At 40.0% G+C, this 26,443-nt stretch overlaps 1 protein-coding gene across 2 annotated transcripts in view; it reads right to left on the bottom strand.

Annotated features, from left to right (window-relative positions):
- LOC117429296 (inhibitory synaptic factor 1) overlaps positions 1 to 17,786 on the bottom strand; it is a 65,835-nt gene extending 48,049 nt beyond the window's left edge. The window contains exon 1 of one of the 2 annotated variants that reach the window (XM_034048641.3): positions 16,254 to 17,781. In XM_034048641.3, the coding sequence (XP_033904532.2) occupies positions 16,254 to 16,397 (144 nt within the window). In that variant the 5' untranslated portion in view covers positions 16,398 to 17,781. Of the gene's footprint in view, positions 1 to 16,253 lie in introns of both variants that reach the window. The other variant, XM_058998434.1, reaches the window with a different exon arrangement.
- Between the last annotated feature and the right edge of the window lie 8,657 nt (positions 17,787 to 26,443).

Consider the following 26,443-nt stretch of genomic DNA (forward strand, 5'->3'; position numbering starts at 1 on the left):
CACTGGCTGCGTAGTGTAAAACAGACAGCATCTGAAATAAACTGTGCTCCTATTTCTCTGTGTGCATCCAGCGTAAATATTAATTTATATTTTTTTGAAGATGCAAGCACACTTTTTTGTTTAAAAAATTAATTTGCAAGCTCTGTATGTATATGCAGATCATAACCAGGAGTTTATAGTAACATACGATCTGTGTTCATTTGTATGCTTGCTCGCTCAGAAATCTCATTCGCTGACCTACACAGCTACATATAAATGCTGCATGCATACACAACCAATTTACTGATACCCGCAGATTTCTATTTTCAATGCATGACTGTGGCAGGCTGGCTCGCAGTGGTGAGGTGTGGTGACGTCACAGACCAGGAAGTAACTGAAACCAAAACAATGGATGGGCAGGTGAAGCTGAATGCATCGGCGGTCAGCATATTTAATAAATCAAATAAACAAAACAAATGATTTAAACAATCAACAAAACAAAGGGCACGAGGGCCAAACGAATCAGACAGACAAACAAGTAAGTGTCGTGCTGGCTAATCCAGCACATTTTAGCAATTGTTAAATTCTGTCTTCGCTCTATCTCCCCGTACCTCCTCTCTGTACACCCAACCCCGCAGCACAGACAGCTGCAGGTTCTTATACTCTGGCCGAGGGGTTAACTGGCTGTTAATTATCTTATTACCCCTCGGCCACAGTCTGCACGCATTTGGTAAGGATGCATGACTGTCAGCTAGTTAAATAATCAGTAGCTGATCAGTCATGCATCCTCACAGGGTTTTTAAATTATAAATATATAAAAACCAATAACAAAAGACGCGGCGCTTTTATCCGCGCCGCAAACAAAAATACAAATAATAATAAATAGGGGCGGGACACTCCGCCACAATGACATACTGCATTTTATGATAGAAATAAAGGAAGCGCATAATCAAATGTGTTTCTACATCCATTTCCAAGATTTCAGACTTTATTCAAATTCACGATTTAGCCTTAACTATCAGCGCACTGAGAGGCCATTTTAAAGAACTTTAAATAAACTTTTAAGTGTAAAAAGTTGTCAGGATGTTAACAACGAAAAGAGAAATGACAGGTCCATTTTTTAAACAGTTGTAGCAGCACGTGGGGACGTGGAATGCTAGATTTTCCGGAACCCCGCTACTTACTCTTTAACCCACACCCTCAAATACTGTGAAGTAAATCAATTAAATACAGAATTAAATCAAACAATATGTGGTTCACTTGAACCAACTAAACCTCCACCCAGGTCCAACAGCAGTTACTGTGCTCATTAAACCTGGTCTAGAATGACCGGTTAGGACTGGAGTGGCTCAAAACTACTGCAGGGGATTGTCTAACTCAGTGATCAGGAAAGAACATAAATACAACAAGAATGCAAACTCAATAAGCCTTCCAGTTACTGCAGGCAAATACAGGCACACAGGCTTGATTTCCATCTTTACTAATTAAGTCCTGAATCGTTATTATTCACAACTGGGTGGGACTTATTATTCCCAAAAACGTATGTCTGCAATGGTGACAGCCAAGACTGGTACCTCAAATATAAGAGTAAAACTAGGCACAACATGCTCGAGGGATTTAAATCCAGACATGAGTGTGCAAGCTACTTACACACCAGCAAGAGCTCAGGTCAGTCTATTAGTGTTGTTTCTTTGTGCTTTTAACTGCCGTTGCTGAGGAACATTACAGCTGATAAAGGCCCTCACATTGGAATCAGTCACTCAATTGAGGCATCTACAGTGTGTCACCATGTAAGAGAGGAAAATATATCAAAATAAAACAGGATTCATGGGGAGTATAAATGGGTTACGTTGCTGTGTCCATATTATGACACCAAAGTAAAATATAGACAGTAATGTGATATTTTAATCATGGCCATATCATATGTGAAGTAATGTAGGCAGTGGGCATTTAAAAAAAAAAGTTAGTCTTTAATGGATTTTTTTTTTTTTTAAATGAGAACATTAATGCTAATTTTACCAAATTGAAAGTGCTTAAGAGACCATGAATTATGTAAATCTCTGAAGACTGAACCTCATTGAAGACATATCTGTGTGAGAATCCAGTAACCCTAAATACTGCATTAACATGAAACTCATTGTAGCCCTCCAAATAATTCCACGAAGCATACCTGTTTTGCACTTCCATTACCTAAATAGGTCTCAATGTGTAGTTTTTAAAGAAACATGTAGTATAGGAAACATGTTTTTTTTTTCTTCATTTTAACACATAATATATGATACTTCTTTAGGCTAAAGAAAGTTTTCAGTTTTAGATCTTATTCTCAGGATATCTGTTACACTTCCTGGGTAACTTCACCTCAGCAGCCTTTTGGGTCACAGCATGTTAGTCAGTAGGAGAAGCAATTGATTATTAAAGGAGTGGGGATAAATTCATTCAAATTTAAAAAAAAATATCCAGCAGCCCAAGTGAAGAGGATGACCAAGCCCTCAAGCAAGGCTACACATTTTTTAGTAGCCTAGAGGGGGAGAGTGAATACAAAATTTAAAAATGGATCTATAAGCAAAATTAAGTTACATACAAAAAAATTCTGTTTCACTTGCTGAGCGAGCAAGCGAGGGGAGGGGGGGGCGGAAAATTTAGAATCAGGAGTTTTCCTTCGAACCGTGAGCACTGTCACAGTTATGTGTCTGACCTGCCTGGCACTTGCAGCATCTGCCACCTCCAACACTGGGGCCTCAAGTTCAGCATCTGCTTCCCTCAAACCCTGTAATCTTTCCTCTGGAAGGTCAACATCCATTATGGAGAGCTATGTTGTGTAAAACACAACAAGCCAGGGTGATATTGCCAACCTTCTGAGGAGTGTACTGTAGTGTTCCCCCAGAGACATCCAAACATCAGAATCACATTTTGAGGGTTCCAAAGGTTCACTCAATTAAGTACGAGCGCATTTAAAGGTACGGTTGTAGCTCTGTTTGACAGGGGTCGTGGGGTTGAGCAGTGGTGTCAGTAGCCACCGATTACCCGCTGTCCCCTGTCAACCAGCCTCTCAGACTGTCACCCCGCTGAAACGCAGCTACCACCTGCGAATTTGCAAGGATGAACAAGTCATGAGCAGAGCAACGATAGTTTGCATACACATTTGTGATGTAGTTGTTGGCATCACAGATCACACACTACTTGCATGTTGACAGAATAGTTCCCCTTACAATTTATGTAGAGGTACCTACTCTGTGTTGGTGTGCGTACCTTAGTGCTACAAGCAAACAGTGTGCTCTCCGCATGTCTCCTTCCAGGACAGCCTGAAGCAGTTGGTAGATGTCAGTGATTGTTTGTTGTGGCGAAATTGCTGCATACGTTGTGTGTCAGACAGGCTCAGAAAAGACAGATGACTTCTAAATATTTGGGGACTTCTAAATGACTTCTAAATATTTGTCTGGTCATGCAGAAATATTTATTATTTTTATTATTTTTATTATTATTATTAAAATTATTTATTTCTTAGCAGATGCCCTTATCAAGGGTGACTTACAATTGTTACAAAATCACATTACAAAGCATCACATGAATCCAGTGCGCACTCCATATTTCTTTTATTTCTCTTTTTTCTCTCTCTTTTTTTGCCTTTTTCCCTGGTAGTTTCACTGGTATTTATAGTGGACCATGTAATTTGCGCACAGTTTAGACCTGGTTTTCACATGTTAATTGAAACGCAAATGCTAAAACTGTTGATGGTTTGCTAAATCGCTACATTTGTATGTAAATGAGGACACTCCCCTAAAGTTCAGCCCATGTCCAGCACTAACGCTGACTTGCCGGGTGGGCACTGAAACACGGTTGCTAAATCACATATGTGGGCAAAGTCTGTTTGCCCACACGTGCGTCTGATTCTGTTTTGCGATTGCCTTAGGGGTTTGCGAAAGTTGCTAAATAGGGCCCTCTGTGTAAAAAAGTGCTTCCTACCTTCTGTTCTAAACTTACTTTTACTCAGCTTCCATTTATGCTCTCTTGCTCTTCTCTCTCTTTTTCCCTTCTTTTTTCTCAGCTAAAGAGATCACATTCTTTTAACCTGTCCTCATAGCTCATGTCATTATGTCCTGGGAGCAGCCTGATTGCCCTTTTCTGTACATTCTCAAGTGCAATGATGTATTTTTGTCGTGAGGTGACCAAAACTGCACACAGTATTCTAGGTGGAGTCTAACCAGGGCATTGTATAATCTTAGCATAACCTCTCTAGACTTGTATTCCACATCTTTTGTCCTATAGCAAAACTTTCTATTGCCTTTTTAATTGCCTCACCACATGGCATAGGAGGCTGTGTGGTCCAGTGGTTAAAGAAAAGAGCTTGCAACCAGGAGGTCCCTGGTTCAAATCCCACCTCAGCCACTTACTCATTGTGTGACCCTGAGCAAGTCACTTAACCTCCTTGTGCTCCGTCTTTCGGGTGAGACGTAATTGTAAGTGACTCTGCAGCTGATGCATAGTTCACATACCCGAGTCTCTGTAAGTCGCCTTGGATAAAGGCGTCTGCTAAATAAACTAATAATAATAATAATAATGGCAAGATACTTTAGTGATGACTCCACTATAAGCCTGATATCATTTTCAAAGTCCCTTATTTCCATCCCATTCATTTTATACTTATAACCTGGATTATTATGCCCAATATACAATACTTTACATTTCTTAACATTCAAATTAATTTGCCACAAGTTTGCCCAGTTACAGAGAAGGTCCAAATCCTTTTGAATTAGCTGGGCTGCTACTACCACTACCACTACTCCCCCAAGTTTGGTATCATCTGCAAATTTAAGTCGCGTCATTGTCCAAGTCATTTATAGAAATGATTAACAATAAATCTTTAATATTAAGTATTGTTTAAGACACTGTGGTAGGCATTTCCTAGCACTCAATTCCTTCTCCTACACTGTGAGTCATGAGAAATAAATAGTGTTGTAGGAGGTGCTCAGTGACCTTCCTGCTAACACAAGCTGTCCTGCCCCTCTGCTCCACTAAGTGTCTCCAAAATGAGTAATAACCACAACAGGCCTGTGAGCCACAGCTTCGCAACACCATTATATTTTCTCTCTCATGTTGTCTGTGTGCAATGCTCAGAACAGAAGATACTAGTCGTAAAAATGTACAGACAGTAAGTAGTTCCTTATGATACTGTCTGATTATAAAGGTTAGTGTCTCCGGCGCTCCAGATGAGCTGCATACTGGATGTTTTACGCATTGAAAAAACAAGAATTACGTATGATATTTAAGGCTGCCATATGTTTGGGCAGCTTAACTGGGACACATGGTGAGCTGGTGGGTGGGAATAGGTAAAACTGGAATCTGTTTCTACGAGGTGTCCGTTTAAAAAAAGAAATCGCACACACATACATTTAAAGTGCTCAATTTATTGTAAATGTATAAATCATTGCACTGAAATAATGTGAATACCTATCACACTTTTTTTTTTACTTTAACAATGCTGCTGCATTGTACACATTACTGAACAATACAAAAATAGTAAGATTATTTAAAATTGGAACTAAATAATTTGAATGCATTCGCTTTTTTCTTTTTTTTTTATCGCAGCCTACTTAGTACACAATTAACACAAAATAGATAATGGTGCTGTACTGGCACATTCTAATACTATACAATACCTTTCTAATTCTGCAGTGTGAGAGCGAACACATACCAAACTGGACAATCTGATTTTGTGAAACCGTTCCACCTTCCTGCTGTGGAATGTGTTCCGCTTGTTCGGTGGAACAGCCCGGTCTGCTTGAGGAGCAGTTCCACGCGGTGAAACATGGTGGCGCCCTGCAGACACAGCTATGCTCAAAAGTTTTGCATCGCCTAGAATTTTAGTTTTTTTTTTTTTTTTTAATTTTTAAATAATTTAGTCGTTGCCAATAATTTTTTTTTTATTATTTTTTTTTTTTATTATTATTTTCTCCCCAATTTGAAATGGCCAATTATTTTTAGGCTCAGCTCACCACTACCACCCCTGCGCTGACTCGGGAGGGCGAAGACGAACACACTCTGTCCTCCAAAGTGTGTGCCATCAGCCGACCGCTTTTTTCACACTGCGGACCCACCATGCAACCACCCAAGAGCTACAACGTCAGAGGACAACGCAGCTCTCGGGCAGCTTACAGGCAAGCCCGCAGGTGCCTGGCCAGACTACAGGGGTTGCTGGCGCACGGTGAGCTGATGACACCCTGGCCGACCTAACCCTCCCTCCCCCTGGGTGGCGCTCGGCCAATTGATTGCCGCCCCTTGGACACTCCTGGAAGAAAACTTGCTTCCTTCTGCTCTGACAATGTTCCCCAACTCTGAGGATTGGTTTTTCCAGCAGGACAATGCTCCAATCAAGGTGTGGATGGAGGACCACCAGATCAAGACCCTGTCATGGCCAGCCCAATCTCCAGACCTGAACCCCATTGAAAACCTCTGGAATGATCAAGAGGAAGATGGATTGTCACAAGCCATCAAACAAAGCTGAGCTGCTTGAATTTTTGCGCCAGGAGTGGCATAAAGTCACCCAACATCAATGTGAAAGACTGGTGGTGAGCATGCCAAGACGCATGAAAGCTGTGCTTGAAAATCAGGGTTATTCCACCAAATATTGATTTCTGAACTCTTCCTAAGTTAAAACATTAGTATTGTGTTGTTTATAAATGAATATGAACTTATTTTCTTTGCATTATTCGAGGTCTGACAACACTGCATCTTTTTTGTTATTTTGACCAGTTGTCATTTTCTGCAAATAAATGCTCTAAATGACAATATTTTTATTTGGAATTTGGGAGAAATGATGTCAGTAGTTTATAGAATAAAACAAAAATGTTCATTTTACCCAAACACATACCTATAAATAGTAAAACCAGAGAAACTGATAATTTTGCAGTGGTCTTTTAATTTTTTCCAGAGCTGTATATATATATATATATATATATATATATATATATATATATATATATATATATGAACATAATTTAGATATTTTATTTATCTTCATGTAATCAAAGAAACTACAAAATGATATTGCCAAAGTCTACTGGAAGCCATGATAATAGGGGTGCACCTGGAAATCGGTAGTGTTTCGGCATGGCACCGATATACCACAATTGGCTATGGGCAGTTTGTGGTGTTTTAGCCGGTAACCTACACCAATATTCATGCCTGAATTCCTTCCAGCACAGAATTTAATGTTTGGTCAGGCGCGCTTACTAATGACGCAAGAACACAGAGACAGTAATTTTCCCAGTGCAGTGTGTAACTTGCGATCACCCTGCAGTAAATATGTCTCAAAAGAGCGGTGTTTGGATTTTTATTTTATATCTGAAAACAACAATAGGATAGTGAGTTGTGTGCAGCAGAACAGACTTGATTCTACATTAAATCTAACGATGAACTGTGAATAGAATATTATTCTGCTGCGTTAAAAAAAATAAAAAATAAAAAAGGCTGAATCCTAAATAACATTGATGGTTTAAGTTGTTGTTATTATTATTATTATTATTATTATTATTATTATTATTATTATACATTTCCAGAATCACAGTGCAAGTAATAATACAATTAAGAGCAAGATAAATACAATGATGAATACAATGACTTTGGTTCAAGCAAGTACAAGTGTGACAAAATACATTTCAATAATACAGCAGATAAGTGTCAGTGATAGTTACATCAGGATATAATTAAATACAAAATACTACAGATTAAACACTTGGCAGATTACAGTACTCTAAAGTACAGGATTAAATGCAGTAAAATAGGGGGCAGATAAGAGCAAGTAAAGCGCATTTAAGGAAGGGTGATATGTGTTCCAGGGGAAAAACAGAGGAGTTATACAGGTGCTTTCTGAAGAGGTGAGTCTTGAGGAGGCATCGGAATGTGGTCAGGGACTGGGCAGTCCTGACATCTGTAGGAAGGTCATTCCACCACTGCGGGGCGAGGGTGGAGAAGGAGCGGGCTCTGGAGGCAGGGGAGCATAGAGGAGGTAGAGCCAGTCTTCTAGTGCAGGCGGAGCGGAGAGGTTGAGTGGGGGTGTAGGGAGAGATGAGGGTCTGGAGGTAGCTGGGTGCAGTCTGGTCAAGGCATCTGTAGGCTAGTACAAGAGTCTTGAACTGGATGAGAGCGGTGATCGGGAGCCAGTGGAGTGAGCGGAGTAGTGGAGTTCCGTGGGAGAAGTGAGGCAGTGAGAAAACCAGGCGAGCAGCGGAGTTCTGGATGAGCTGGTGCGGACGGGTGGCGGACGCAGGGAGGCCAGCCAGGAGGGAGTTGCAGTAGTCTAGGCGGGAGAGTACCAAGGCCTGGACCAGGAGCTGGGTGGATCTACATTAATCTACATTGCTTATGGATGTATTGTGTGGCATTTTGAAGCAGGAATTGATTAGTGTGCTGTTTTTTTTAAGTAATGAATCAAGTTTGACTGAATTTTGTAACCAGATATTTTTATGACATCTTTTTTTTTGATTAAGTGACCAATTTAAGTTGTGCTGTATTTTAAGCAGTGTATGTAGTTGACATTGTTGTTGTAGTTATTATTATTATTTATTTCTTAGCAGACACCCTTATCCAGGGCGACTTACAATTGTTACAAGATATCACATTATTTTTACATACAATTACCCATTTATACAGTTGGGTTTTTACTGGAGCAATCTAGGTAAAGTACCTTGCTCAAGGGTACAGCAGCAGTGTCCCCCATCGGGGATTGAACCGACGACCCTCCGGTCAAGAGTCCAGAGCTCTAACCACTACTCCACATAGTTGACATTGTGTAGGCTACATTCCGTTTCTACTGTACAGTATAGGTAGAAGTTATAATACACAATGTTTGACAGTTACCTACACTATCTTTTATTATCGGCATCCTATCGGTGTCGGACAATATGGGCAGATAACCATCGGCTATCAGTATCGGAGAAGAAAATCTTTATCGGTGCACCCCTACATGATAGTAGTAGAGTATTTCATGTTAGATTTTGAAATGTCACATTTTTCAATTGTTCTCAGTTTTTCATTAAGTACATGGAAAACTACACATGGTATGTACTTCAATATGTTAACACAATGTTATTCAGCTGGTTTCATTGGACTTGGTGACTTCTGTATACAGGGTGATGATGCAAAACATTTGGCCATAGCTGTATTGCTGATTTTCTAATTAGTGGTTGCAATGGGCTATTGACAAACTATAATAAACACAGCCTCCATTTACAATGGTCTGTACTGTTTACTTTAGATTAGATTCTTTAAATACTGCTTGGAACTTTCTGACTGAAAAAAAACAAATCATCACAAAGCACAAACAGCATCCCCAAATCGCTCTCAGCCATGCTAGAATAGAAAAAAATAGAACAAACTGATTTCATGAAAAGATTAAAACCTGTTCCTGTTCCTGTTCCACATCGAACAAGCTGAACGCGTTCGAGTCTGTTCACCTCACGGAATTCCACCTTTAGTCCCCCTGAACCTAACCTACCAGGTGCTTTATATTGCTATAGCAAGGCGATCAGTAAGGAATACAATACTATCGTTTCTTTATTTGCATTACTGCACTATCGGCACAGTATTTTAAAAAACATTTTGGACATTTTTAGAGAGCGTGTCTGTCGAGTTGGAAAGGGAGAGCACAAGAGATGAGAAAGGAAGATTTACAAAAAACAAAGAAACTGTAACAGCCTAGTATAGTGGGAGGAGACTCTGAATGCAGTAGATAACTACAGTGAGAGTAGCAGCTTCCTGGACTTTAATATTATTAATAGTATTAAGGCAGAATTAAATGGCTGCGAAAAAGACATCGTTGGACTCTTTCAGGTGTAGAATAAGGAAAGCCCAGTGTCTACATGCTGAATGATTGTCAATTAAGTTGTAGTTCGAAGTAACATTACAGTTAAAAGGCTAGTTACTGAATACCCCATGTTAGCATTACAGTATGTACATTATTTATTGAAAGCACTCATAACTTCAAGGTAATGATGCATTTTACTCACACAAAATACATTACTCCCATAGTGTCTAAATTGGAGAGTAAATTACTCAATGACCCAACTCTTATCTGCAGCGCTGTCTAATAACTGACCTAGTAAGGAACATACAGCAAAGCCATGCTGTTCCAATTAGGCAAAACCTGCCTTTTGGTGCAGAGCTCAGAGCATTCATAACATACTAAAGCTCCCTGTTCCTATGACACGAGATGCGACTCCACGTACATAGAGCTTGATGGAAAGGATGCTTTTTTATATACAGAAGCAAGCTCAGTGCTAATGCTCATTTAATTAACTACAATAGAATGCAGCTTTCTAAGTTGTTGTGCAATTCATAAAGACCCACTATTAAAAGCATAAAAGCATATTGATATTTCATAAACTTCAGTTGTCTTTGGCCTGGGGCACTTAACTGATAAGCAGAAATGACCGCATGCACTGGATACTAATGCTAAATAATTTTTTTAGCATTATTATTATTATTTGTTTATTTAGCAGACTCCTTTATCCAAGGCGACTTATAGAGACTAGGGTGTGTGAACTACGCATCAGCTGCAGAGTCACTTACAATTACGTCTCACCCGAAAGACGGAGCACAAGGAGGTTAAGTAACTTGCTCACGGTCACACAATGAGTCAGTGGCTGAGGTGGGATTTGAACCAGGGACCTTCTCGTTACAAGCCCTTTTCTTTAACCACTGGACCACATAGCATGTGCTGTTTTGACTTAATAATGCAGGCCCATAAGACGCACCATCATTTCAGAAAAATGCTCAGTCCACTTTCATACGCATATGATGAAAAATGTTTTCATTTCTATGCTATATAAGATTGATGTATCATGAGCTACATATTTATTAAATTCTTATATTGAAACTCACAATCCTTACATAATGCAGCGTCACATGGCCAAAATTTGTTTTTGCTATTGGCCGCAAACTGGTCAATTATCAAAGAACAATCATCCTCTGACATCACTCAGCAGTCAGTGGTCAAAAGACTATTGCCCTCTGGCATTGCAGGTTAAATAAAACAGATACTAAGGGCAGATTCCACCTCAAAGTTTCCCCCCAGTGAGCAATAATCCTGACGGCTTCTACACCAGGGCAGTGTTCTGTTACAAGTTTCAACTCCAGTCAATATTTGTATAATATACTATATAATAAACAGAACTGGATCATTAGGCTGCAAATGTATGGCATCAATGAAAATTCTATTCTGCAAACAGTATGCCGTTTGAATTGTGTCCTTTGCACACATAGCTTCATATCATTTTAAAAGTACACCAAGACAAGATCAGTTGAACTGTTTTATTGAAATAACACAAAACAGTCCAAATTGAATGAGGTAAGAAAACAGATGTATATTAAAAACACTAGGGCGCAAGAGGAGGGGAAGAGGACTCTGAGACAAGGAGCTGCCACACAGTGGTGGTGGGGAGGCGTGGGTGCTTGTAATCACCAGCAGCTTGCAGGTAAGATAGAGAAGGAGTTTGTGCCCATGTAACACTGGAACCAAGAGTATGTGATTTATCAACAGGGAAAGTTGATTGTTTTAGGCAATGGACACTGCCAGAGACACTCAGATTCTTTATTTTTCTAGTGATCTGCAATCTGTATTTTGAACATCTAGACCCACACACTGCTAACACAGCTTGTGGAATGTATTTCACACTATTTAGAGGTAATGAGAGGAGGTGTAAATGCAAATTCTGCATACTAACAGATTTGGAAACAGTGAGTTATATTGACACGAATTGTGCGAATGATGAATCGGGGTCAATTTGTGTGAGAGTCAATGAAAAAAATCTGGACCTTTTGAAGCACAAAGGCATGCTTCCAGATAGGAAATAATTTTAACATAAACAGCAAGTAGCCAAACCGAGAAAGAAATTAAGTGCTCAGAACAATACTGTAACCTTTCCTCACCCACGTTGTCTCTTAGAAGTTTATCATTCCAGTTGCTTTACTCCTTTCTTTTGCACTGACTGAGTAGTAGGACAAAAAATAAATGTCCTAATACAATTTGAGAAATGTCATCTTTGTCAATTTCCTTTGTGAAAATACTTGGCTTCATCATGAAACTAAATTCCATAAATCTATGCCACATGAATGAGGGAATGTTTGTGTGTATTTAATAAACGGTAAAGATGCTGAACAAGGTTTTGAAAGACTGGAAATCTATGTTTTGTTTTTTGTTTTGTTTTTCAAATCTGCATGTTTATAAACTGCAACTGGAAAATAAATAAAATACAGAAGCCAAAGATGTCAATACAGTTGCATTTTACTAAAGAGTGTCACTTTCTTATCTAATCGTTCTGAAGGTGTACACACGTTTGGCATTATTTTACCTCCAGCTGCTCTGAATACAGCTCACAGAGTCACATGTTAATGTCAGTTTATTTTATTCATACAGGACAGCAGTTTTAAGCAGTTCCCCTTGTTGGATTGCGGTGGGAAGATACTATAGAGAGCACACATGACATGCTCATTTCCAGAGAGGTTCTGTCCCTATGCTGGGGAACAGAGATACATAAATTACACAAGCAGGCCTTGGCAGCTTGGGTCTTCATTTCCTAGAGGCTCTGCTGGGGAAATCATTTGGGGTAAATATTGCCATATGAATCATTAATACCTGCAAAAGAGTACTTCTGAATCATACAGTGGAACCTGGGACATTGTTTCAAGCATCTCAGACTTGCTTGGCGAGCATATATCCGGTTCTTTATCAGAATGCTTCATATAATGAGAGTAATTGAAGGTTATCCTGAGCCGAAGGCAAGAGGGCCCTTCATCGGAGGGCACTATCGCTATTAGAAAACGATTTTCCTCATTATGTTATTTAAAAAAACATTTGAAAACCTAGATGCAGATGATATACTGTTAGTCTCAGACCCTCAAATTTCAATACCAACACCCAACACTTCTAGACTTGGTGGAGTCTTTCTGCTTTATCGGGCTACAAGTTAATTGGTCCAAGTCTGAGGTGATGCCACTGTCAAAAAACTGCCCCTCTCAAGAATTCAAAAAAATATAAATTCAGAAGGGTATACAAAAACTTAAATTACCTGGAGATACAACTGAATCCCAGACTGGACCAAATGATTGAAGAAAATATGTCACAACCGATGGCTACCAAGCAACTTTAAAAACTGGGATAAACTTCAAATTCTGTTGTGGGGGAGTGTCCTGATTATAACAATGGTAAAACTTCACAGGTTAACTATGTAACCACTATGTTACCTCTCAAAATGCCAGTTAGGTCCTTTAAAACAATGGATAGAATGAGTGCACAGTTTCTCTGGAATTGAAAAAAGCTTGCTTAAAATTGTCTATACTCAGTGACGAGAGGTGGAGTGAAGCCTCCCAATCTAAAAGTATATAAGCTGGCATTTTTGGCTGCCCAGATCCTATCCCTATTTATAGGTGATAACAAAAAGCCAGTATGGGTTGACACTGAAGCCCATATAAACTCGCCTTTTGACCCAGGTGTCAAATCTTGCAAGAAAAAGCAAAAAACTCTGTAATGATCCACTCCAGGGAAATATGGGGTCTGCTACATAGGAGAGAGAAAGACTCACAAGGAATGCAACAATATGGAACAACCCCAAAATTAAAATGGGTGGAAAAGCTATTTTTTGGAAAGACCTGGGAGCACTCTTCCACAAAAACACATTGACATCCTTTGAAGACTTAAAAAAAAAATACAAACTGCAGAAACAGGATTTTTGGAAATACTTGCAAATTAGAAATGGTGTTCTTGAAAGAGGAAGTAAAGATAATAGACCACCATATCAATCAGAAATTGGCGACAAACTGGAAGCCCATGGCTCAAGGTCACACCTCACCTCATTCATGTACAGTTTTCCCATAAAAGTCTAACCTGGCAAGCGACCTAGGGAAACGTGCAAGTAACTCTAGTGTAACTGTGAATTGAGTTGTCAGTTTAAAGAGGACCTGCTCTCACTGCAGTTTGGAGAAGTGTGTGTGTCTGCAATGCTCGCTCAGTTTTGCTCTGACTGCACTGTGTTTATTCTGCTGGGCTTCATCTACAGACATGCTCTTGTTGGATTCCACCTGTTGACCTCCTCTTACTCTGTGGATTACACGTTCAGTTTCAAGTCTGATGTTGCATGCAGCTGATGGGACAAGCTATCGGTTATTCATGGAGAAGGTGTGAACTATCATTTGCAAAGCTGTTTTATTACTTTAATTTCACTCTGTGCTACAAACAAGAAACTATTTATATCGACTGTCTATTGCTTAAGGGATGCATTTAAAAATGTTACCAAAGATTCCATTTACTAAGAGTAATTAGTACTAGCACAAATATCAGAATATTCCAAAAAACATTCCCGTGACTCTACTCATAAACTGATGTGCTGGCCTCCCCATTCACACAGGCAGTCACAGTGTTTCCACAAATGGCCTGAAACAACTGTCGCATGACAGAAGTTCAAATTTAATGCACCTTTAAATTTGAGCCAGTGACACCCTTATCAACTTTATAGCAGGAATTAATATCCGGCAATGTCTCTTTGCTGTGAGGCCATAGACCCAGAGTTCAGCCGAATTCTTCAGATAAAACTGTGTATTTAATTAGCACAACTGTCAAGTCTATGGAGAATCACAGATATAGTTGAAGAGAGCCGTCCACAGAAAAGAACATTAACAGATTTCATATTATTTACTGGCAAAAAGGCACCTAGGACATAATGTGCTGTCGTGTTTAGTACTGTACTCTAGTGCTTGAAAATACAGCAAGATCCCCCAAGGGTACCTAGAACGAAACAGATATCAGCAGCAGCAGCAGCTTCACTGGATTCATGTACACCTCCAGCCCCCCCCCCCCCCCCCCCCCCCCCCCGGAATATGACGCTGCTGTGTGTTTAATGCAAGGGGGGGATTTAGCCTGATTACTGCATAATACTCACTGCTTAGAGAAAATATTTTAACAAATCTGAGACCCGTTTTAGCCCTGACCTCTCCCTGAATACTACAGATAGACAGGTGCATAGTGCACTGTTGGGGATAAAGATGCTAGCAGGGACAAGCTGAGCTTTGACACTATCGTTCAGCTCTAATATGGGTTAAAATGACACATAGAATACAACTTGGTGTTTAACCACACATTTCTTAGCTTCAGTTAAGTGAGTGTATTTCTGCGGATGACACATTTTGCAGTGTGCTTGCTATAGTAGAATTGTGTACTTTGTTGTTGCTTACAGCTTTAATGAGCTGTCAACAAAAATGCTATCTATCAAGCTATCTATCTTGAGCTGTATGGAAATATAGTTTTGACTTTCCCTTGAAGAGAAACCCTGATTATTTTTTTCTTACAGAAAATAATAGGAACATAAAATGGAAAGTAGTACAGCCATAATACACCTACCTACCTATCTATCTATCTATCTATCTATCTATCTATCTATCTATCTATCTATCTATCTATCACCCTTATTAACGAGAGTCTATCTTGAACTCAATATTTTTTTTTATAAAATATCTATCTGTCTCTCTGTCTATCTATCAATATTGTTTGATCATCTATTGTAACCCTTTTTGCTCTCATGTCTATGAAGATTTTTAACTCATGAGAATTCTATGATTTTTGTATAAAATGTATTTTTTCTGTCAACTGTATTTATAAATGTTTTGTTACAAAGAAGGTATTTTGAAAAAATACTACAAAATATCAATCTGTCGATCTATACTAGTAAACCCATTCGATAGCTACTGCATAGGCATGTAAATATGTGCTTCATCACAGGTTTACAGCGATGGCCAAAAGTTTTGCATCACCCTATAGAACTAACTCATTTTGCTTCATAAAGTGGAATAGCACCTGCTGAATAATGTTAGGTTAACATATTGAATTACATACCGCTTTGGAGTATTCCATGCACTTAACGAAAAACAAACACAATTCAATCTAACATGAAATACTGAACTACTAGCACGGCTTGTGGTATTGCATTTTAATTATGTTTCAATCCCACAATTCTAGGTGATGCAAAACTTTTGGCCATAGCTGTAAATCACCTAGATACTGTACCACATACACACACATACCGCATATAGTTAGAGCAATGGTTGAGTAATTTAATTGGTTAGATTAGTTATTTTAGCCCAAAGAACAATAACTTAAATACGAATACATTTTGAGAAAAGCGTTCAGAAGAATCATAAATATCCCCGAAAACTGTGTTGAAATTTAAGTATCTCCCCCCAAAACCCTTGCAATGTAAATATTTGGAGGCGAGTGGAGGTGCTCCTACCTCTCGGAGTTCCCTGGCCACCTCCTTCAGCTCCCTGAGGATCCCCTCCAGCTGGTCGATCACCATTTTCATGCGGCTGCGGATTCTCTCTCTCTGGCCGGGGGTCTCAGTGCTGTCCCGGGCCGGTGCTCTGCTGATGGACATCCTTCACAAGGCAGCGGGGGCGCTGGGGGGAGCCGAGGGGTCCATTTCTCTCGCCGTGAGCCTCGCTGATCCGAACGGGAGCCCCGGCAGCACAGCGAGATCTCAACATTTTAAGAGCTCTTGCAGCAAAGCTTACAAATCCATGCCATCAGCCCCAACCCCACGCTTTCACACTGGACCCCGATTAAGAAGAATTCAAGTAAAAAAAAAAAAAAAAAAAAAAAAAAATCAAGCAAGCAATCCGCCTTGAATAGAATGTGTGGATATAAATATTTATAAACCCCCACTGTAAATGTTTGCCATTTTATTTTTACATAACCCTGGTATCAGTGCTTATAGTTATCCAGAGTAGACAGTGGCTGGAACAAGACCATTTAACTGTGTCCCTCTGGTTTCCTGGTCGATCGCACCAATCCTACTGCCCGGGAGGCTGCCTACATAATTACCTGCAAATGAAAAATTCCCGAAAAGGAGCAGATATCCCTCAGATTTCTACTGGAACAGTTATAGATGTTCCCTATAGAACAGACTACGGTTTGTTTTTTATTTATTTTTTAAATACTGAAAATAGAAAGCCGAGATGTTTAGCCATTACATGATGACTGGAATTCGTTCGCAACTTCTTATGGCAGTTCGGTAATTTGCCCTGTATTTTCATGAAGTGAAGCAAAGAAATCTGCATCTTTTATTTTATCACAGACTTCTTTATTCCACATAAAAACGTATTTGATGCATTATAAAGCAATATCAATCAAAATCCAGATATGCTGCTATAAAAGAGAAAGAAAGCATGAAAGGCGGAGACTGCCGTCAGAAATACTCTTTTTCAGTGTTATCTTCATTAGCTACGAACTGCTTTCAATTTCCCTCAGATGCCAGTGCTTTAGGAATTGAATGAACTGAACGAATACAAAATAAAAAGAGCCAGAATCCTTCCTCAGTTGCTAAGGAAATCCAGTCTTTGCTGCTCCTTTCTTCCAGACAAGTATTGACGACTCCTGAAACAAATCTTGTCAGGAACGGAGGAGGAAAATCCCATATCCACTGTGATTTGAGGGGAAACATCCATTCGTATAAATTCCGTGGTGGCTGTTTAGCAGAATAATTTAGTTCTCTTACTTGGAAATGCAGTTGATATTTTTTGGTGTGGGATCTTGCATCTGAAAAAAATACAGAATAAATATACAATATACAACATAAAATAGATTATTTGCAAATATGCTGCTTTTAAAACCCTTTCTTCGCAAACCACCTTATCCTCAGTATAGCTACCGTATCGATATAGATTATTCTGCTCCTATCTCCACAACCTATTGCTAGTGACTAACCGCGAACTGCACTAAAACATGCATAACATTAGACACCCTGTGGCTTCTATTGCAGTCTCTGTCTCTCTCTCTCTCTCTCTCTCTCTCTCTCTCTCTCTCTCTCTCTCTCTCTCTAGATGCAGAATTTATTTTGGAGGCAGAAGAGATGTTACCCGATAGCATTTGAGAAAATCAAACACATTAGAAGAGCTTGCCTTTATAAAGCATCCAGTCGTCTCTAAGGTGAGCCCCGGTTTGCAAATGCATTGACACCTTTGATATGAATGGGATTGGGAATGCATCAGGGAGGCAGGCAGCGTCAGTGGGCTTGCAGGCTTGTCATGTGCTGTGTCTCCCTCGCCTCCCTTGCAGCCTGAAGCATCCTTACTGACTGCCTGCTTGGAGAGGCTGTTGCTCAAGCGAAGGGGCTCAGCTTCTGCTTGGTGCTGTGCTGCTGTTGCTAGGAGGTGGGGCTTCCTCCTTTAAAAACACAGCAGTCTTCGTTGCCAGTAGATGTATGAAAAAGTTCAGTCTCCCTTCTAATGCTGCAAATATGAACCAGAAAAGTCTCCTTCTGAGGACTTTATCAAGTATTGTGATATCATGTTGTGGCAGGGCTGATGCCTGACCTTGTAAATAGTATGCTTTGGTTTGGGTTTTGTTTGGTTTGAGTTTTGTTTGGTTTAAAAATAAAATGTATGTGTGTGTGCCTAATTGAAATATAATGTCCAGCAGGTGGCCAGGTGTCAATTGAATAATTGATTACACTATGTAACACAATTTTTGTTCCTGGGTAGTAAGTGTTATCTCCTAATTGCTTATGCCTCAAAAGTATAGAAAATGGCTATTATTCCCCAAAAACTTTGCTTTTGTGACCAGGACAGTGATATTTTGAAATTTACCTATTTCCAGTGAGAAAACTGGCGAATTTGTGTCTTTTCGTTCACATAAAGTCAGAAAAAAACAACATATGAATCCAAATTAACATGTATTTATACTAAAGTAATACAAAAATGACTACAAAAGATTTAGAAGTGAGTAGTTTTTCGAGATTTACAATTATACTGTAAATCACTTTCATGAATCAGCCCCCAAATGTAGTCTCCCATCATGTTCTCGTTATACTGTCCTTCATTGACAGCTCATCCAGGAGCCTCAAAGCCGTGCTGCTCCATAATAGTAACAAGTATCCGTCTCTTCCCCTGGCTCACTCGGTGCACCTCAAAAAGGATTACAACAGCCTCAAGACCTTGCTGGACGCCTTGAAGTGTGATGAGTACGGCTGGGACCCCCGGAAGGTGCTGATGCCACCACTGCACATCAAATTGGGCCTTATGAAACAATTTGTCAGAGCTCTAGATAAGGAGTCGGCAGCCTTCAAGTACCTTCAAGACTTCTTCCCTAAGCTGTCTGAGGCAAAGGTCAAAACCGGTGTCTTCGTCGGACCACAGATAAAGAAGATCCTGGAGTGCAATGAATTCCCCAAGAAGCTCACTAGTAAGGAGAAAGCGGCTTGGAACAGCTTTGTCGCAGTGGTTCGGGGCTTCCTGGGCAATCACAAGGCCGAAAACTATGTGGAGCTGGTTGAGACTCTGGTGAAGAACTACGGCACAATGGGCTGTAGGATGTCCCTCAAAGTCCATATCCTTGATGCTCATCTTGATAAATTCAAGGAAAACATGGGAGCGTACTCGGAGGAGCAAGGCGAGCGCTTCCACCAGGATATACTGGACTTTGAACGCCGCTACCAAGGACAGTATAACGAGAACATGATGGGAGACTACATTTGGGGGCTGATTCGTGAAAGTGATTTACAGTATAATCGTAAATCTCGAAAAACTACTCACTTCTAAATCTTTTGTAGTCATTTTTGTATTACTTTAGTATAAATACATGTTAATTTGGATTCATATGTTGTTTTTTTCTGACTTTATGTGAACGAAAAGACACAAATTCGGCCGTTTTCTCATTGGAAATAGGTAAATTTCAAAATATCACTGTCCTGGTCACAAAAGCAAAGTTTGTGGGGAATAATAGCCATTTTCTATACTTTTGAGGCATAAGCAATTAGGAAATAACACTTACTACCCAGGAACCAAAAAAAATTGTTACATGGTGTTATCAATTAGCCCCAGTCACCTGCCATTAAACAGGTAGGTGTGGGGAGGTTCCTGGAGCGGTACCTTCCTTTTAGTGGGAGCAGCGCTCATACCTTGTTTTATAGCTGTTTTTTCTCACTGTTTTTGTATTTGTAATTATGTACGTGGAGGCTGTGTGGTCCAGTGGTTAAAGAAAAGGGCTTGTAACCAGGAGGTCCCCAGTTCAAATTCCAGCTCAGCCACTGACTCATTGTGTGACCCTGAGCAAGTCACTTCACCTCCTTGTGCTCTGTCTTTTGAGTGAGACGTTGTTGTAAGTGACTCTGCAGCTGACGCACAGTTCACACACCCTAGTCTTTGTAAGTTGCCTTGGATAAAGGCACCTGCTAAATAAACAAATTAAAATACCATTGCTGGTACCCTAGTGGTGGTCACCAAAAACAGCAACTGCCTGTATTACCTTTAATAAAATCTGGAGGCCTGCTCGTCAGAAACGCACACAGTAAGAGAACACCCCTGTTACACATCGATGTATATATGTATTTTTTTTATTGTAGTGAATCATTCTTATTGCCAGATATATCGTAGATAATGTAATGCTCATGAACTAACAAGGTGAAGCACCACTGCTGCTGAGATTGTTTGTTCCCCTCCCTTCCTCAACACAACCTACTTGACTTGTCTGTAAAGCAGAGAGCAAATGATTAACTAGAGAGAAAGTTGCAATTCATGGGAGTTAAAACATGAATTAAGCTGATTGTTTTGCATAATAATTAATGCTTTTTGTTATGCCCAGTCCTAAATTCCATTCCTGTTACTTAAAATGTGTCAGTCAGTAGTGTTAAAGATGTATACAGTATATATAATTCAGTTTTATGTAAATAGATCACATTTAATTTAAATATACAGGGAGAATTGTATAAGCATTTTGGCATGAACTAAAAAATTGAAATTGAATGCCAAGCTAATGGCAACTGCTATTTCCTTAAACAGTATGTATTTCATATGGAATAATCAAATAGTAATTTAATAACTGATTGGCCAGTAGTACTGGAAGCACTATGTGCTGTGTTTACACTGAACCAGGGGTTATCTATTGGGTCTAATTTCATTGTAAGGCAAGGTCAGCCAAGGCTGGAGCTAAAACATCGTGGCTATAATTCCATGTTTAGCAGTATAACTGCCGGTTGAGGCAGTTTTGTGCAGTGAGTTTTTGCTGCATTATATTTATGATTGGCTGAAATGACATTAACTGTTATATAATAGCAGTGTATTTCATGTTTTCCACTAATACAGCAAGATGTTGCCTTTAGAATCTTGTATCTCTTATTGCAATTCTTCAGTTGTGCAAAGGGGAGAGTAAGATGGACTACATGCATGTACTAAGCATTGTTAAACAGCTCTAGAAAAGCAATACAGCAAGACAATGGATTTAAAACTCCTTTAACAAAGGGCAGAAACAAAACCAGCATAAAGGTCAGAGTGGTGCTTGATTTAAGGATAACGATTCTTACTGAATTATTCAAAATAAGAACAAGCCTAGACAAAGTTCTAGCAGATGCACTCCTGTAAGCGATGCCTGCATAATTAATGAAAGGTAATCCGCTCGTCTGCACAGCTGTGTTGTTTCAGCGTGCATGTAATGGTGCAAGAGCTTTTATACTGACCCCACTTTATTAACAGTTTACAGAAGCTTAATATATGTTTTGTTATTCCATTTGTGAAACTGTTTAAATGACTTTCTCAATGAGAAACCTCTTAAATATATACTGCTACCCCTTTACCTGTATGACATACAGTAATGCACTGTTCTGTAAATGGCAGAGAATGCTTTACTTACTTTTCTAGACTGACATGTGATTGGACCTACTTGCAGAGGGAGGGGAGTGCAATCATTGGAACAGCATGCTGATTGAGAATGGTGTTTAATCAAACCCTGTTCTGAACACCACTTACCAGGCTCTGAGTTGCTCCAGTTATCTGTAAAAAGCATGTGACAATATTTTCTGTAATAGTGACACTTAAGATAGTGTAGTTGTGGGCATTATTTTGTCCCTAGTTAATTTAATCAATACATATCCACTACTTTTCTTTATACAGTACATACTAAAACAATAAGTCACATTGGATGCATCAAGGGTATTGCATTTTATATGGGGGAGAATATATTAACCAATAGATATGAAAATATTTTGGAATATATTGATATCTAATTTGCAGTATATGGATTTACTATTAATTGTACAGTAAATCTGTTCTGATAGGATCATGTGAGGAGATGAATGCCATAGTTTGAGGTAATGAAATGAAATACTGTGTTTAGAATATTTAGTTATCCTAAACCACTTGAAGGTCCAGAATACCATTATTCTAAATTGTCTAATACAATAAAACTCTTAACTATATATATATATATATATATATATATATATATATATATATATATATATTGTAAGATAGTGTAGTCTGGGGTGAAAACAGGACTACACCTCCCAGAAGGACATGGGCTGAAAAAAACAAATTTAATTGTTAATTTTTGTTAATTATCCCCTGCACCTGGCTATCATTGTAAATTAGAGCCAGGTGCAGGGTACTTAAGGAGAGCAGTCAGTCTGCTCAGGGCTGCTGCTGTGTGAAGAGCCCGACTGTGAGTCGTTAAAGGAAAAAGGTACTGTGTGTGTACGATTCTTGCTGTGGTTTTGTAAGGTCGGGGAAACAGCTTAGCTGTCCCGGGTTAGACAGGGTGTTCCTGTAAGTTAGTTAGCACTCCAGAGTGGAGCTAGGTTTTTGTTTGTATTTGTTTCTTTTTGTGTATGTGTCTAAAAATAAAGAAAATTAGCGCAACCGCGCTGGAAAAAAGAATTTCAAGTTCCTGTGTTTGGGTCAATTTAAAGGGAAAAGAGCCTGAGACAGCCTGTGTAGCGAGCGTCTCCTTTACATATGGTGTCAGAAGTGCCCTTCTGGCTCAAAACACAGTAAAATGGATTTAAAAGAGTTAATTGATCAAATAAATAAAAACACTGCTGCTCAAATGGAGCAGAACAAGAAATGGAGACTGGAGAGGGGGCTGCCGGAACGAGAGCCGAACGAGCTGGAGCTGCTGCTTCAGAGATGGAAGTTGGAGAGAGAAGCCCTGCGGTCTCCTGCACCAGAGGAGCTGGTGCTATGTCCAGAGCAGGAGGAGGAGTCCTTCCCGGAGCCAGAGGAAGTGGAGCCATTACCATCTCCAGAACCACTGGCTTCAGACAAGGGGGAGGAGGTGAGGTCTGTACTGCCACCACAGCCTCAACCTCCACCCCTGAGAGCTTGTCCGCCACAAAACAGTGCGGTCCAGCAACCTGTGCTCCTGGACACCTGGTCAGAGTGCCCGGACCTCCAGCTGTTGGGCCTGAAGATCAGTCCAGAGCACCACCAGGCACAGTCTCTCACCTGGTCCCCTGCTCCACTCACCCTGAAGCCCCAGACGTCGTGGCGCAATCGGCAGACGTCACTTAGGCTCCCCCTGCCTGTTGCTGTACTCCCCCTGGCGGCTCAGACATCGCTGCACTGTGGCCAAGCCTCAAGCCTCTGCCTGCTGCTGCTCCCGACAGCTCACCGGCCTGCACAGCTTTTGCCCCAGTCACCCTGTCTGGGTCCCTCATCGCCAGGTCGTCGTCCCTACCCTGAAGCGCCGGAGGAATTAACCCATCCTCAAGCCCACCCGAAGGATCGGGAGAAGATGGCAATCTTTGGACTTGAGGGTGGGTGGTTGTGTTTTAGGGGGGGAGGTGGCCGTAGAATGGCCGGTGTGTTTCACACATGGGGGAGGAAGTGTAAGATAGTGTAGTCTGGGGTGAAAACAGGACTACACCTCCCAGAAGGACATGGGCTGAAAAAACCAAATTTAATTGTTAATTTTTGTTAATTATCCCCTGCACCTGGCTATCATTGTAAATTAGAGCCAGGTGCAGGGTACTTAAGGAGAGCAGTCAGTCTGCTCAGGGCTGCTGCTGTGTGAAGAGCCCGACTGTGAGTCGTTAAAGGAAAAAGGTACTGTGTGTGTACGATTCTTGCTGTGGTTTTGTAAGGTCGGGGAAACAGCTTAGCTGTCCCGGGTTAGACAGGGTGTTCCTGTAAGTTAGTTAGCACTCCAGAGTGGAGCTAGGTTTTTGTTTGTATTTGTTTCTTTTTGTGTATGTGTCTAAAAATAAAGAAAATTAGCGCAACCGCGCTGGAAAAAAGAATTTCAAGTTCCTGTGTTTGGGTCAATTTAAAGGGAAAAGAGCCTGAGACAGCCTGTGTAGCGAGCGTCTCCTTTACAATATATATATATATATGGTCTGTATTGATTGTAGTATGGAGAGTTTGGATACTTACATTTACCATAATCCAGTTATTTTCTGCTGAAATTCCCATAAATTACCCATGAGGGTTAAAAAAAAACAAAAAACAAAAAACCTTGCTAACTCCACACACTGCACTGCATTATTTACATGCAGATTTCAGTGAGTGTTTCTAAATGCTTTTTCATCAGGTTCCACAAGGGGGCACTGTGGCATAGTTTACTCAAGAAGCTGCCTGGCTCATCTGGTCTTGATGAGGTGGAACAGGAAACGTCAACATGTGAAATCCTGGCCTGCTTATTAAAGGACAGAACATGCCTTTGCACAGTAATAAACAGGGCCATGCTAGGATCAAACAAGAGACACACTGTAAGTGTAAAGCAACATATGTGACAAGAGGCTGGACACGAACCTGCGTCCACACTTCCAAAACAAGAGTCTTAACCACTGTACACAAGAGCCAGGCTAACCCCACATTATATCTCAGCCAAATAATGAATTCAGCAGCCACCAAACACGGATAACGGTACTGCATTCCCCTGAAATGTTCACACAAATAATACTTCATTCACACAGAGATAACAGTCACAGTTGGAAATGGAGACAGACTTGGAGCACAGGACAGGATGCACTTGATGAGGATATGGAATGGGTTACCAAGGTTTCCCTAGTCATGTTGTTGAGGCTGAATCATTCAGATCAATTAGCTACTTGGAACCAGGCAAGCATTGATAGGCCGAATCGTCTCTTGTTCATACGTGTTCTTAATGTTTTCAACTACATACTGTACTAATTTTAAAGAGAGCAGAAATTGTAATAAAGCCAAGATATATATATATATATATATATATATATATATATATATATATATATATATATATATATATATATTTTAATGCAAAAATAAATGAAGTTCGCTGGTCTCCACCTAGCCCCCTGCAATTCACCTCACAAAACCACCACACAATTATACTTGTTTTATTAAACTTTTAGATTGGGGGGGGAAGGACTGCCACACACACACACATGCACACACACACACACACATCACCTTTCAGTCAATCATAAAATATATAAATTGACCTGTCACTCACCTCTATTTTCATTCAGTTGACCGCCAACTTTTCAATTACCCCGAGGTCAACTACAGGGGTGTAACGACAATGAACCCTCCAACCAATTTTGAGTCATCAAATAAATACAGTTCATTACAAATGATGCTTCTTGGCAGTTTTTCTTGAACTATTCTTCAATTCTTGTTTTTTTAGTAATCTGCTCGAGAGAGGTCAAGGACTGCATGGTAGTAAGGGGGTGTTCAGGCAGGACTGAGCAGTGTCTCAATCCCCTGCAGTGCTGTCATCCCTCACACACGCTCTGAGAGGACACTTCTGTTGGACTTTTCATTACCTAATGATATCGTCCTGGCTGAAAGGGTGCAAAGTGAAGCAACTGCAATAAACTTGGGGCATGCTGCTAAACTCTGCTAAAAACGTTAAACTATATACTCTAATAGCTTGCTGTAAGCCCCCAAAGGTTATAAAATGTGTTAAAAGTTGTACTGGTTTGGATGGCACTATCCAAATGCATAAAAAAACCCTTCAGTTAGAACTTGGCAAGAGTTCTGCATATCAGAGGCCAAAAAAAAAGTGAGTGCTTCCTTTTTACTTTTAAACCTATATCTTTCATAGTTCTGTGCTTCGCTGTGTCCCAGTTTAGTTTTACACATGAAAAGTTATGCGTTGTCACTTTGAATTTTAGGGGGAATTAAACATTCTGCTTCATGCTGAGTCAGTTTAGTCACAGTGAGACAGAATTGTGAGATTTACAAATGTAGGTATGAAACTCCCTATGCAACATCAACAGTCAAGTAATCAGCACGGATCCAGGATTAGATTGGTGATTGTGAACATTTCTGTCACATTAAAAGAGCATCCAATAGTAAGGTATGAAACCTCTCTTGATATAGGGCACTATACTCCTTATCTGTACAGTATATACAATACCCAGCTTTTTATTCTGCCACTTTTCATTTCTATTCGTATCTAGGTATCTCTGATAAGCATCTACTATTCGAAGCATTTAAATTAACATTGGTGTGGTAGCCCAAAATGGTGTCCATTTTGTAAGAATACAAAAAGACTGGGTCTTTAATTGCCCTCCATGTTTGATCAATAAATATCCCTGAAGGATAATCGCCTCCTTTAATACATGCAGAGTATTTTAATGATCACTCGATCTCCCAGATCTGTGGTGCAGAAAATGGAATTTGTTTAATTGACCCACGTGCACACTCTGTATGTTTTATATACACATACAGC

The sequence above is a fragment of the Acipenser ruthenus genome, chromosome 24 (assembly GCF_902713425.1).
Source record: "Acipenser ruthenus chromosome 24, fAciRut3.2 maternal haplotype, whole genome shotgun sequence".
Lineage (NCBI taxonomy): Eukaryota > Metazoa > Chordata > Actinopteri > Acipenseriformes > Acipenseridae > Acipenser > Acipenser ruthenus.